The sequence below is a fragment of the Anopheles darlingi genome, chromosome 3 (genome assembly GCF_943734745.1).
Source record: "Anopheles darlingi chromosome 3, idAnoDarlMG_H_01, whole genome shotgun sequence".
NCBI lineage: Eukaryota > Metazoa > Arthropoda > Insecta > Diptera > Culicidae > Anopheles > Anopheles darlingi.
In genome coordinates this window covers 50805992-50819541 of record NC_064875.1, presented here as the reverse complement: position 1 = coordinate 50819541, position 13550 = coordinate 50805992, and the positions used below count along the sequence as shown (strand labels likewise).

Below are 13550 nucleotides of genomic sequence, written 5' to 3'. Positions count from 1 at the left end.
CTTGTAAGGGTGAGTATGTGTGTCCTTGCAAGGCGCGCTTTCAATGTGCTGGGGCGTGTGTAGGTGTCGAAGCCGCGACGTACCGCTCTGGGCGTATCTTTAAGATTCGTTCTCCATCGGTCCGGGATGATTGTTTAGTTTCGTCTTTTAGCTTCGATCTGATATTTCATCGCTGCTCGCTCCATCACCATGCCGTTTGCGGTGTAGAATGCCAACCCGTGAATCGCGAGGGTCAATCCGATCAAACGATTTCGTCGACACGGTCACGATGAAACCGATGACCACGTATAGCTCGCCACCTCGTCTGATAGTTATTGTCGTCTTGTTGAAGATGGAAGGGAAAGGGCGTGTTGCGACACTGTGCGCTAGTCTCGGGTATTGAGACGTATCGAAATGATAATGATATTCGAAGTAACTCAAAAAAAGCATAGCATTTAATGGTTGGCCTATCCGTCTGGGTTTTGATCAACCTGGTTCTTCGACTTCAACCAGTTCCAATAAATGCCTAAACAGTTAATGGGGTTCATTAGCAAGCATCATCGTTCAATGTCGTCTGCGTTTTGTTTTCTTTTTTTGCTTTAAATTTTGTTTTGTTCAACCAAGCTTTTTGAATTGCTAATTCTAATCAAAAATCCGCTTTTGGTAAACAACTTTTGGCCAAAAAATCTCGTCGTCGTCTCGTGTCTACTGTTCCAGCTTTTGCCACCTTGCCACCTTTCTTGCGAGCCAGTGTGTCTGTGCTTGCCTCTTTTGGGTTCTTCAAAAGCAGTGAGCAACTCCGTGTGCACGCGGGCGGGCGATAAAATATGTCACGCGCTTCATGAACATCCGCCCCCCACCTACTCGGAGGCCACATCGCTTCAATCCATTCCGGTGACACCCGCTCGATGGCTGGCTGGCTGGCTGGCACACAGTACCCTTTATGGTGCATCCGACAGTCGGTCCCGGATGGCTGGTTGAATTATAATATAAATCGTAATTAATTTACACTCCAAAGGCAGCAAATGTATTCCGTTGAATGCATAATTGAAATTGAAATCCAAAATCATTCACAGTAGTACGGCGGGTGCCTTTTTTCCCTGCGTCCCACCCTCGACGAACGCGTCGCTTTGTGTGTGCGTGTGTATTGGTTGAACGTCGAATATGAAAACCAACCGATCCGTCAGAACGACGCTTCCGTCGGTGACGGTCCGCGCGTTGCTGGCTGGGCTGGGGTCGCGGGTTGCTTTGATTGAGTTGATGATGATGTCAGTTGAAACACACTCGGCCAGCACTGCCCGTCGTCAATCATTGCGTGATGCATCATGGTGCATGGTTCCGCAGATTTAAATGTTAAATTATTACAAAACAAAAAAAGCCCACGTGTGCAGCAACCATTGTTGTGTAATGTTGTACCTGTGCCAGGGTACGCTATCTGCGAATTGAAATAAGGCGCAACCCGTATCGCACTAGAGCGCCCATCAATCTGCATTTCCACTTACATAGGCTTCGGCAACAGCCAGCCAACTACTTTCGGTTCAGTCACTTGTCGGGATTTTCCGTTGGAAAATTGCTTCATTTTTTCCTCTCTTTCTCTTCGAACAAATACGAACTGTCAACAGCAGTGGCGACAACTGGCGAGCGACATGACAAGCCCGCTACAATAACGGGAAAACTTTTATTGCCACGATCAAGGTGGCACGTGTAGGGCCGGCCAATCTGTTCCACGATCCCGGGCTTTCTTGTTTTGTCTAAAAATAGCTCCGTCAATAATGAACGCGCTATTCCGTTTGTGTGTGTGTGTGTGTGTGTGCGTACATCTAGGACCAATATCCAATAAAGTCAATATCCTCTGGCTTTATGCACGCCAAAACAACACCAGAGTCCCGGCACGGTTCGTAGAGAGGCTAGCTAAATATCCCTCAGAGCATATTACAAATAACGAATAAAGAAGGCATGAGTAGTCACAAGCACGCACGCACGTGGCCAACTCATCTTATGGCATGCCGAAGACCTTCAGGTGTGGTTCGCCGGAACCAAGCACGTGGATAGCAGCATCCCACAATTTTCTGCAAGGTTGCTCAATGGAAAGTTTTAAAAAAAAACCTTGAATCTACTAGATAGAACAGCAAATACGTTTTTTTTTTTCAATAGAACAGCAAATACGGAAAAACTCTCCATCGTTATGATGTACAGAATGGTGTTCGTAAATGATGCATAGGAAATGTGTTCATAGAGTTCGTTGAGATGTTCCATCGACTTCGAAAACAAAACGGTTCTTATGTGCACTAAGTTATGTACGATCTGTTTTAATAATGAGCGGTCTGCATCTTTGTTGGTTTGGTTTTTCATAATATTCTTGTAAGGATCACAATATGTGTTTGTACGCAATAATGTCCCAATTACGTGCAAAGTGCTGCTGTTGCGCATGTTAAAGCTGTGTCTTAAAGCTGCAGCTACATTAAAGCTCTTAAGGTATAGAAGTGCCAACTGAATATGTGGCATCTCATCAAATCATCAAAATCCCAAATTATTTCGAGACTCATACTGTTGCAGCATCGATACCATGCTATCACAATATATCTTTCACGATCAATGAACCATTGATCCGTGAAACGCATTCCCCATTGGGAACCCAAAACTTAAATGCTACTTTATCATAATCCTAGGGCTTACATGCTCTAAAACAAATTAGAGTAGCATTCCTGCGAAAGCCACATTGTTCAATGTAAGGTTCCGGTTTCGGTACAACCCCCCCACTCCCATGAACAACCCCTCAAGGACATCGAACTTTATCACACGTTAAGAGAAACGTTGGAAAGGGTATTGACGTCATTGTTGACCTAATTTTCGCTCCTGGACTCCGGGACTCCAGGATACCGGGACTCCTCGGTTCACAAACACGCACTCATTCACACACCCCTCAACGGGATCCAGAGGAGGCCTGGCCTGGCCTGGCCTGGTATACAACATTCCTGGGGCGCCAGCGCCTACCATCCAATCACCTATAAAGCACCATACCGCATGTGCGCTAAGGTCGATGTGCTTTCTCGGCGTGTTCCCGGGTGTTTAGTGGCCCCGGAACGGTACTCTGCGCTGCAGCTTGTGCAGCAGTTGGAGGCTCGTTCCCCGCTATCCCAAGGTCGTGGTGGAAGCGGGAGATTCGGGCTAAAAATAGCTCCGATCTCTCCGATCCTGGTGGTGATGCTGGTGGCAACAGGGGGGGGGGGGGGGGGGGGGTGCGCTGCGAAAGCGCTAAATTGCTTTTATGCTTCCTTCTCTGGTTTCTGGAGTTGGGAACTTTCCGTTCCCTCTAGCGTCCTCTCCACCCGCCCGGGAACCGGTTTCGCCGCTTTTATCGCCCGTGTTGTTGCCCGAGTTGCTGCTATAAATAGCTCTCCTGCTATACACACGCACATACACACACACACACACACACACACATACATTCATCCTCCACGGTCCTCCAAACCCTCCACGGGCCGGACTTGCTGGAACCATGGAACTACTGCGTGCGTGTGAGGTTATGTGGTTGCAAACGGTTCCCTGGTTCCTGTTGGTTCCCAGTTCCGAGGTTGAAAAAACCTTCGAACCAGCCTTACATTAGATCATTTATGTGCCAACAGCGACACCATTCAATGGGGAATGATTTCTGTGCATTTACCTGAAACCCACTCTCAAACTCTCGAAAGCTTAATATCGATTTTCTGCGGACACACCCACGCGGATCACGGACGGACAAAAATGGCCCCTTCCAGTGCCAGAGTCCAGCCAGTATATATTCCGGTACGGTAAAGCCCAATACCCCGCTGGTTCAGGTTCCCGGTGAAGTACAGGACGCGCGCAGCACTAGGGCTCGTCGTATATACACCTAAAAACCGAACCCCTGGTTATCCCAGTGACCTACTTTCACGCCTGCTGCAGTAGCAGCAGTTTCCCGGGGTTTTTATCGATTTTATTCGTCCCGAAAATCCAACGGGCACATACCAACTGCATCTCCCACCATTAGCGCAGGCCCACCACGCGCATACTCTCTCACAGGAGCATTTCTTCCAGGGCACCGATAACAGTGCGCACACAGCATACAGTGCTGGATGTATGGTTGTATGGAACATGTTCAACACTTTTCTAACAGAACAAGTGTTTAAAGTATTTTAATGAACTACGAATGCTGTTGGTTAAGGAATGTGTTATATGTTTATGGAAATTATGTTTAAAAAAAATTCCTTTGGTCACTACTGTAAACAAAAAATGGCTAAACAATCAACAAATCATAGCATAGTTTTAGTCAAATCTGTTCAAACTGTTCTGCCCGTTACTTGCCCGCAAACGAAATACGGACAATTGGTAGAGCTCGTTACGTCCTTAGAGCATAAACCAGCTATTTTTCACGAGTTCTTTCCACTCGTTTAAAGTTGTTGGGGGCTAATGTTGGTTCTGCGAAAACACTCCGCCGGCGACTCCAGTGGCCGTGATTGGTCGCCGTTGGAGGGGTCGAGGATCGAGGAACAACCAACACCAGGCGAGAGTAAGCTCACGAGACCAGAAGCCCAGCACCAGCCTAGGAGGTAGCCAGGCACCACCGGCAAGCAACCGAAGCGCACACCTCCATACCGTTTTGCCTATTTCGATGCCAATGCCCATGCGATCCCGTGCGCTAGCCATGCAAAAGCCTTCGTCGTCATCGTGGAGTGCTCCATCCATTCTTCAACCTTCATGACGTCATACAAAGAGCCAACGACATTGCTCGGGGAGCTCGAGCTTGTTTTGCAGAGTGGCTCAGTTTTAGTACACCGCTCCGCTTATGTATTCGTGGGGGCTACGGGTAAAGGAGATGGAGAAGCAGAAACCCAAACACACACACACACACACACACACACACACACACACACATACGACTCTTATCGGGCCACCCTTATTTCAACGATGACGTCAATCGGGAACGCAAACTTTTGCTGCTGCCCAAACGTTCGACCCAATTCCATTTCCCGCTTGCTATGTTGTCCTTCCGTTTTCCGGGCCACCGTGTTCTCTGTATGTGTGTATCTATATCTCTTTCGCTCTTTCTCTCTGGCGCGCTCTCTCGTGCTCGGTTGCTTCGGTTTCGATGGGGCGCACGGAAGTGAATGAACTTCGCTGAAGCGAGCATGGTTGTTATGTGAGTGTTGCCCGCACCCTTATGTTGCTGCCGTGGCTGCTGCTAATGGAGGCGCCCGAAAGGCACGATTTGTGGGTGCGAAACCAGAACATGGCTTGGTTCTATGTGAAAAGGTGACACATGCGGCAGTGCTCCTTCCGAAGAGGGATCGTGCAGCAATTGTAGACTGACGGAGCGAAACGAAATGCAATTAGCTTAAACTAATGAAATCGGATGCTGTACGAACGACCTATTATGAACGTCGATTCAATTTCATAATTATAAATGCTCCTCTGAACCATTATGCGTTCTATGTTTGTCTCTACGTATGTTACTATGTAGATTTTAGCATAATTAAATTGAGATACTTTCTATCAATACGGTAATTGTAACTGTACTGAAAAATTATATTTATATAACAAATGTTTCGCTTCCCTTTTCCTTTTTTTTCCATCCCTTTTAATAATATTATTAGCCGAAATTTTGGGAAACCATTATTATATTTATCTGTTCAATTCGTTTTACCGACTACGGCACTAATGTTTAAAATACTTTCGATTGAAACCATCACGAGTGTGTTGTATTATTAAATTGAATATGTTTAGTTCGATTTGCTTCAATTTTTATAAACATACTTTAGATACTAGATAGCAAATACTTTAGCTTTTCTTTGCATAGAATTCAAATAAGCGTTCCGAATGGAGACATTTCGTACCAAGGGCGCCTGGTGTATCGTGTGCACCATTTTGTTGAATGGAAGGTGTGGAACCATTCAGCAATGGGGTTCGCGTTTGAATGCAAACCGTTCCCTAGCGAAATGTCCTTCGCCAGCGTTTTTGCCTGCATGTTATGAATCAATGCACCAGTTTCATCGTCAATGGAACCAGCGGGCAGTTGCGCAGTTGCAGCATCCTATCGCGCGGCACATGCCCGAACGCCGAATGCATTCTTTCGCTACGAGTTCCACGAGGACATCTGCTCTCAGCTTTGCTCGGGATCCCGTATCTGGGGCAAATCGATAAAGCATTTGTTTTGGATGCAAGGAAGCAGTTTCGTTATGTGTGTTTGTGTAGTTTAATGGCAGCATTCCAACTTATTCAATCATTTTTATCTTACGTTCTATCTTCCCCTCTCCTCCTTTTTATTGCAGATCTCCCGTCAGAGTATCGATGCGTGCAAAGACTACTTCCGTGACGATCTGCTTAAATCCGACTGGACGTTGATGGTGGAGCTGAAAAAGACCTTCCAGATTTTGTAGTGTGTGCTGCTGAGTCAGCTGAAATATGTCTAGCGGCTTCTAGTAGTGCGCTAAAATCGAGTAAGATTTTCTTCCATCTTCCCGTGACCCGTTTTTGGCTTCCTGTTTTTATTTTATTTTTTATTTTTTTGTTCGTTTCATTTAAGTCAGGCACATTTTATTGTATAATTTTTCTATTCGTTTTTGTTCAAATGGCTTTGGTTTTATTGGTTTTGTTCCCAGGTGCAATTCTGAACTTCGCTTGTGCTTCATTTTGTTCTACAGTTTTGCAGCCCTTGTTATACCACGTTCATTCATCATCTTTTTTTTTATTTTCACCCCTTGCGGCACGAGATTTATAGTGATTCAAACTAGTTTCGTTTGCGTTTTATTTCCTTTTTTGGCAAATTACATTTTGGTTTTTAGCGATGGGCATCTGCCTGCGCCAGATTGGAGCCGTACTATAAATGATGTAAAAACCGGCATCTTCGAACAGCATCTGTGTACAGGGAAGCTAGTTGAAAATAAAGAAGAAAAAATTGAAAAAAACTATGCTACAAAAATTTACATGAAAATCTTGCCGAAGGAATTGAAAAGCTTTTAACTGAAAGAACTTGTTCGAAAGCGTGATACAGGAATGCATTTGTAAGCTAGTAAGTAAGTATTTCCCATTTCTCTTTCCAATGTATATATGTTTTCACTGCTAGTTAAGTCCTCCTTCCTTAATACTTTCAGAGAATTATTAAATTTCCCAACAAATGCTGATTCACAGATGGTTAAAAAGGGATGGATCGTTTTGTTCCGTCTGAAATAGAACTGGCCGTTTGTGCGAATCGAATGAGTTCCCCAATTAAAGTGCCTATCGCTGTACCATTAAACACGTTCAGCTATCCGGTACGCCGTTCCACGGCAGGAAAACATCGCAACAACCCCGAGGGCAGCAACACATCGCGTTACCGAACGAAGGAGTCGCTCCGACCACGCACAATTCCCGGTACCGGAATCCACGTTGGTCTCCGCGGCCATGGATTCGAGGTTCCCGGAAAGCTGCCACTTCTGCCGCATGCGTAGGAAGTGGAAAATGGCGAACGGAAATTGATCGATTGGTGGCCCCCTGGTGACGACGTGCCGTGGTGACCGGCACCGCGCCATCACCGACCACTGGTAGACGCTGTCAAGCGAAGGCCGCTGTGTAACTGTGGCGCTGCTACTGCCTAGCGCTGTAGCTCGAGTTCAACACTATTTTCGGACTTCCCGGAACCATCCAGGGGTTGTTGTGATGGCTGGACTAAGGCAAACATGCTATGATGATAAGCTGCAGCATTCGATGCTAATCGATGTCGATGTGAGCCCTTTCTGTCGTCGGGTGAACCAAGACAGCTGCCAGTTGGCCCACGGACACTATTTTCTTCGTACTCCATCAGTAATTCTGCTTCGAATCGAATATTAAACCCACTTCATACACAAACTTAGCAGACGTCCTTGTGCACGAACGTCGAACCCGAGATATTTTGCAACTTTAATTAATCTCGCAAGTATGATTTTAAAGCTCGATGATTAGTTAATGCTGTTTTGGAATAGGTGTCAATTCTGATGGTACAATCAGACATGCGAAAAGTAGTAACCATCAGCTAATATTTCTCCAAAGACACACCTTAATGACGGTTGTTTCGATGCGTCAAACAATAGACGAACAATTTCGCTGGATGAATTATTGCTTGCTCACACCGGGAATCGACGGATTTCGATCGCACGAGGGAAGTTAGTGATCGCATACCAAAGCGTACACTACGCCTATTTCCGGTGCACGTTGCCGGTTTCGTGCACATCCGGCCGCAGCGGTATGGGGCGTGTTTCCGCCGCCGATTCCTTTAGCAACGATATGATCGTTTTGTGTGTGTCGTTACCGTGAGACGAACGCTCACCCCGTTAACAATGCGCTATGCAGATGATTGTGAGCATTCCACGCTCCATACGGATTAAAAATTCGATTTCGGTTCGATTTGGTTTAATGTTGTTGGATTTTGGACATGAGCAATGAGTGCCGAGTGGAAGTCACGTACGGTACAGTAAATCGAAAATCGAACGACTCACCGTTAACGAAAAAAGAGCTATGACGTCAAGCGGCTGGAGCTTGACGGAGTCATTCTATGTGACAGATACTGGCTGGTGAGCGTGTCCCGGCGTGTGTGCATGCACCTACGCGCGCGCGCGCGCCCGCGCCCGCCAATGGCAACTGTTGTCGACACGCCAAGTGAAAGTCCTCGTTAAAGCACCCAAACTTCGATACGGGGATTACACTGCGTTGGTGTTCCAGCACTGTTTGGGCGTAGAATCGATTGGACTATGGAACACCCGTGTCTTCCTCCTCTGCCTTCAACTATACTGTAACTTGATCCAAGTGACAAACCCAAAGAAAATAATCTGAGGGTAGTGCATACGGTCGAGGTGAATGGCGTTATTACCATCACACGATCAACCAACACATGATCTAATTGCACCGTCGATTCTCATTTACATTCTACTCAAAACCAAACATTTGTAAGCGACATAGGACAAAACTGTCAGTCCCATGGGTAAACCAGCTACGGTATTCAATAAAAGCAAAACAATCCCTTTCCGGCCGGCCGGTACTGTTGCTAGCATCCGCACTTTACAAATAGCACCGAAAGCAATGCCGCGCACGGGAGGTGCTTCCGTTTGGCGGCATTTTTCCCTTTGAAAGCTCGATCAAGCGTGCCGTGCATGGAATCGGTAAGTGCGTGACGCATGCACTCCTTAGGGGTCAGGCCTGTCCTGTCCCGCGTGCCGGCTTGTTCTGTGTGAAGATGATCACGTTTTAAGAGAGAGAGAGAGAGCGCGCAGAAGAGTTATCACCCCGACACACACATTTGCATTCCATCCTGTCCGTAATATTAATGTTCACCCAATCCCATAGCCAATCGATGGGACGAATGTGCGTTTCCATGGCGACGAGTACAGCAACATCTCTACAGAGCAGGGCTACTACCCCTATAGAGCAGTACAAATTAATCATTCTTTTAAATGGATTCATTTCGTTAATTGGCTATCCCCGGCCATAAGCGCGCCTGGTGTTCATCGTACAACCGTCCAAAATCACGTGGGTTCACGTTGTGCTCGCACGCACGCGATTGTCGCGCGTTTTATCCCGCGCGTTGCTTCTTCTTCATCTTCAGCTCCCCGCTTCGACAACCTTGAATCGCAATCGAAAACGCGGCCAAAGAAAATCAAAACAAAAAAAAAGGGGGGAATAAAAACGAAACATCCAAGACGACGATAAACACACGAAATGCCTTCATCGCCATCGTACGTTCGTACGTATCGGCGTAAACAGGAGAGCGAGAGATAGGCAGACTTCCCTCGTTTGGGGAAGTGAGGGAGGGGCTCATATCACAACATATTTTTCAGCGACACGATCAACCGACCGACCGGTCCGGACCATTCCCTACGTCTGGCAACGCATTCCGCGTTGCAACTTTGTTGCAAAAGCGACACGAAAGATTTATACGATGTCTTGTCAGTCCACGGGGTCGTGCGACACAACAGGCCTGTGGGAGAGGCACCTTTTTAATCCTGTCACTCCAGCAGCATACCGTTAACGGTTCATGGGTAGGGAACACCGGGTAGCTGCTGGTGGAATGACAACGAGAGAGAGAGAGAGAGAGAGAGGGAGTCACGTTGACATCCGCCTCGCGATGCCCTGCGTGTTGTGCTCTGTGAGCTCTCTTACTCCAGGAACCAGTTTACGGCTTAGCGTTGCAGGAATAGCGAAAAAAAGGATTACTTTTTCGGCGGCACCGCTGACGCTGCGCCACTGTGTGATCAGTGGACGGATCCGTACAAATTCCGTTTTTTTTTTTTGGGTATTCCAGTGCGATTTGGAGAGCCAGCAGCAGTTTAAGGCTTTCGAGCGCAGTCGTATGTCTTACTGCGAGCTGTTTCGTTGGTCTCCTGTATGGAACCACTGGGAACAACCGATGGTTGATCAATAACGTTAAAGGCTTTTAAGCGGGTCACTCAGGCACCATATTAATGGAAAATAATCTAGGTTGCTTTGATTTATTCAGTATGTTTTCAGAATCTTGAAAATATTTTGCAGTTCATGAATACGCTAAATAAATCCAAGATACCTGGAATATGGACCAATAAGATGGCGCGTGTGTGGCCCGCTTGTACCTGTAAATAATATATTGTTAGAAGAAGTTACAGCCACAGCCAGGAAGAACAAATGTTCAGCAGATATTTGATCGCAAAAAAAATACTCAATAACTCAGCTCGAGGTAGAGCTTTTTCAGGGGGGCAGTTTAAATAGTTTATTGTGCTAACTCCATCGTGATCTGACAACCTTTCGCTGATATGCTTCGGTTATCTGATGATCTATTGGCTTATTTGTACGGTCTCGACAACACGACAATAGAAGGGTTTTGCAAGGTCTCGACGTATAATTACTTTGATCCGTTTTTTTTTACTGTTTTATGTTCTCTAGCTAGATTAATGACATTGATGTCCGTTCAGTTGCCAATCTGACAGATATCCTTCGAGTAAGAGCTACACCTAATCACCAATGGTACCGCAAATGTTTTAATCCATTCTTAAAACTGTAAATGATGCATATGATTCTACATATGATAGGTTTCCTGACGATATCCATAGACACAATTGGTTTCTAATTCGATAAGTTCTTTAACTACGTTAATCAGATGCTTTCTGCTAATTTTGAAGGTCAAACTTTGCATCGTACCAAATACCGATTCGTGTGTTGGCCACAACCGGCATGTGCAGCCGTGTCCAGCATTCAAACACATCCCCCAACACAGCCCCCCGGTGTAGCGCATGTGTTGATGGTATTAATTGTATTTCTCACATGTTTGAACGCACCACGCGTACGGCTCCACTGCTTCGAAACTAGCCACTCGTAGCGATCGTTTATAGAAAGTTAAAGAGTTGCTGTTCTTCGTCTCGTAAGTTCCTCTTCTCCTGCCACAGGAAGTGCAGAATATCACGCAACGTCAACATATGCCACTACTTCCTTCCCTTTCGCGATCTCATGCCCCACTCCCCTCCAGGACAGGCCATCGGCGTTCGTTTGTCGGTCGGTCGGAAAAGGTCGCTTACCCTTACATACACACACACACACACACACACGCTCTGCTCTGTTCTGCTCTAGCGTGGCCCCCTTCAAGGACCGCGTCCCCCGGGAAGGAAACATCTCATCCTCCCCACACGGGGAGGCAATTTTCCTCCCCCATCCGGCCGAGTCAACGTGCGTCATCCTGGGACACACACGCACACACACACACACAGACGGTTGCATGCAGGCAGGCAGGCCGGCGAGTTCGCTGAACTAAAGCAAAGATCGTGCTAACCATTGCCGCTGATCGCCGTGCGCACAACGTCATCGGGGTGTGTGTGTGTTTTTTTTTCTTTTCCGTGCGGGAAAAGCAAAAATATAAATATGACCAGCAGGAGGAGCAGGAGGTGGAGGATGAGAGAATCGTGTGGTGCAAGGGATGGCGCACGGAAGCCAAGAAATTCATATCCGCTCCGATCCGATCTCGCGTGAGCATCCGCTTCGCGGTGTCTTACACGCACACACACCGATCCTGTTGGCCACACGAAAGGGAACGGTGGAGTGGACAACGGTGGAGATCTTGAAGAGATCGTTGCGACCACCTCCTCTCGCCACGAGACGAAAGACAGAGACGAAAGGATGCTGCGAGGTTTTCCGGATTTTTCGCAAACGATTTTCGCCATCACGCGTTCGTTCGTGTTCGTGTTTAACCCTCTGGCCGCGCGCGCGCGCCTGTCTGTGTGTGTGTGTGTGTGTGTATGTGGGGGAAAATGCGAAAACTTATTTTCGTTTATGAAGTAATGATGGGTAAAAATAGATCTTCCATCTCTTCCTCTTGTTTTTGCTTCTCCTTGATCAAACTCGCTTCATCTTCCACTCGGCCACGGCCCTCGGCGGCCACGCCACGCCACGCCACCCCACGGTACAGCCCCAGCCATCGTTGGCATCGTTTTATGGCTTTGGCAACGCTCTAAAGCAGAGAGGTGCCGGAGGTGAATGAATGGAACGGAATCGAACGGAAGCATAAGAATGAGACTGAAAGGATGCGCACGCAGCGTCGCGGGGATGGTTTTTAGGTTGTTGTTTTTTTTTTTTGTAAAACGCATCCAAGACGCCATTGACAAGTACGGTTGAAACTAGAAGTATGATGCCGATTAAATATCTTTCTCAAACGTAACTGGTGACTGCTTATAAAAAAATTAACTTTATTAAAGCTTGGAACAGTTAATATTCGGCCGCTTTTGTTTAATCATTGCAGCGCGCCTAGTGGTCACTTTGTCATTCCGTTGACAGCGTTTTAATCTGTTTATTTAGTGGTATAATTTTTGTCAAAATTCATCTATGCCTTCAAAAGTTATCGCCGATGGAACGCAAAGGGAGAAAAAAAAATCTGCACACTCATTGTAAAAATTGGATTTGGCTGGAGAAAACACCGCGAAAGTCTTGATATTTTCAAACTCAACTCAAAATACCATATGTAGACGTTAGGAGGGGACTTTTACCTTGATTCTAGGAAAATAAAACAGCCGAAAAGTGTAACGAATGCCCGATTCTGCAAACAAAATTGAATCAACACTCCTGGGATCTCTCAGCGTGATTCCACCAAGAAAAACTCACGACAGTCGACATAACAGTTCGGGAAATATTTTTAAAAGAAATTTTAAGGTCGTAAAAGCTAGAAAATAGCCAAATAGGACGCTAGAGCACAGCTTGATTGCTCAAATCCGTGCTAGGCAGCTGTACGAACAAGTGTTGACCGAATTCAAACCATGCATTTCGATGGACGGTGCAACAAACGTAAAAATGCATTTAAAAAAATACCGGGCAAAAAAATTGCTTTGCCAATCATTGAGGGAGTGGTTGAGAAAGGGTTTGGTTTCTTTACGGAGATTAATTTGCCCATAAGATGATGATTTGGCATGGGATTTGACAATGTGGCGACAAATCAAATGTTTTCAGCATTGGGGTAATGTTCATTCGAAATTTGTGCGAGAAAAGAGTGTCTACAGAAAAGGATTTTGGTCTTCATTCGTCCACCAACAATCCTGTGTAAGTTTGGCATGATTTAGATAGCTCTTCTTGCCGAAGGTATGGCGTTAATGTTT

General features: G+C 46.3%; 1 protein-coding gene across 2 annotated transcripts in view; it reads left to right on the top strand.

The window, feature by feature from the left end:
• The window catches only part of LOC125955789 (eukaryotic translation initiation factor 5B), a 69084-nt gene extending 62174 nt beyond the window's left edge, over positions 1-6910 (top strand). Inside the window, exons 8-9 of one of the 2 annotated variants that reach the window (XR_007469110.1) lie at positions 6267-6434; positions 6597-6910. Coding sequence is in view for 1 of the 2 variants with exons in the window: in XM_049686975.1 (XP_049542932.1) it covers positions 6267-6374 (108 nt within the window). In the remaining variant the exon portion in view is untranslated. Of the gene's footprint in view, positions 1-6266 lie in introns of both variants that reach the window. The other variant, XM_049686975.1, reaches the window with a different exon arrangement.
• The last annotated feature ends 6640 nt before the right edge of the window (positions 6911-13550 follow it).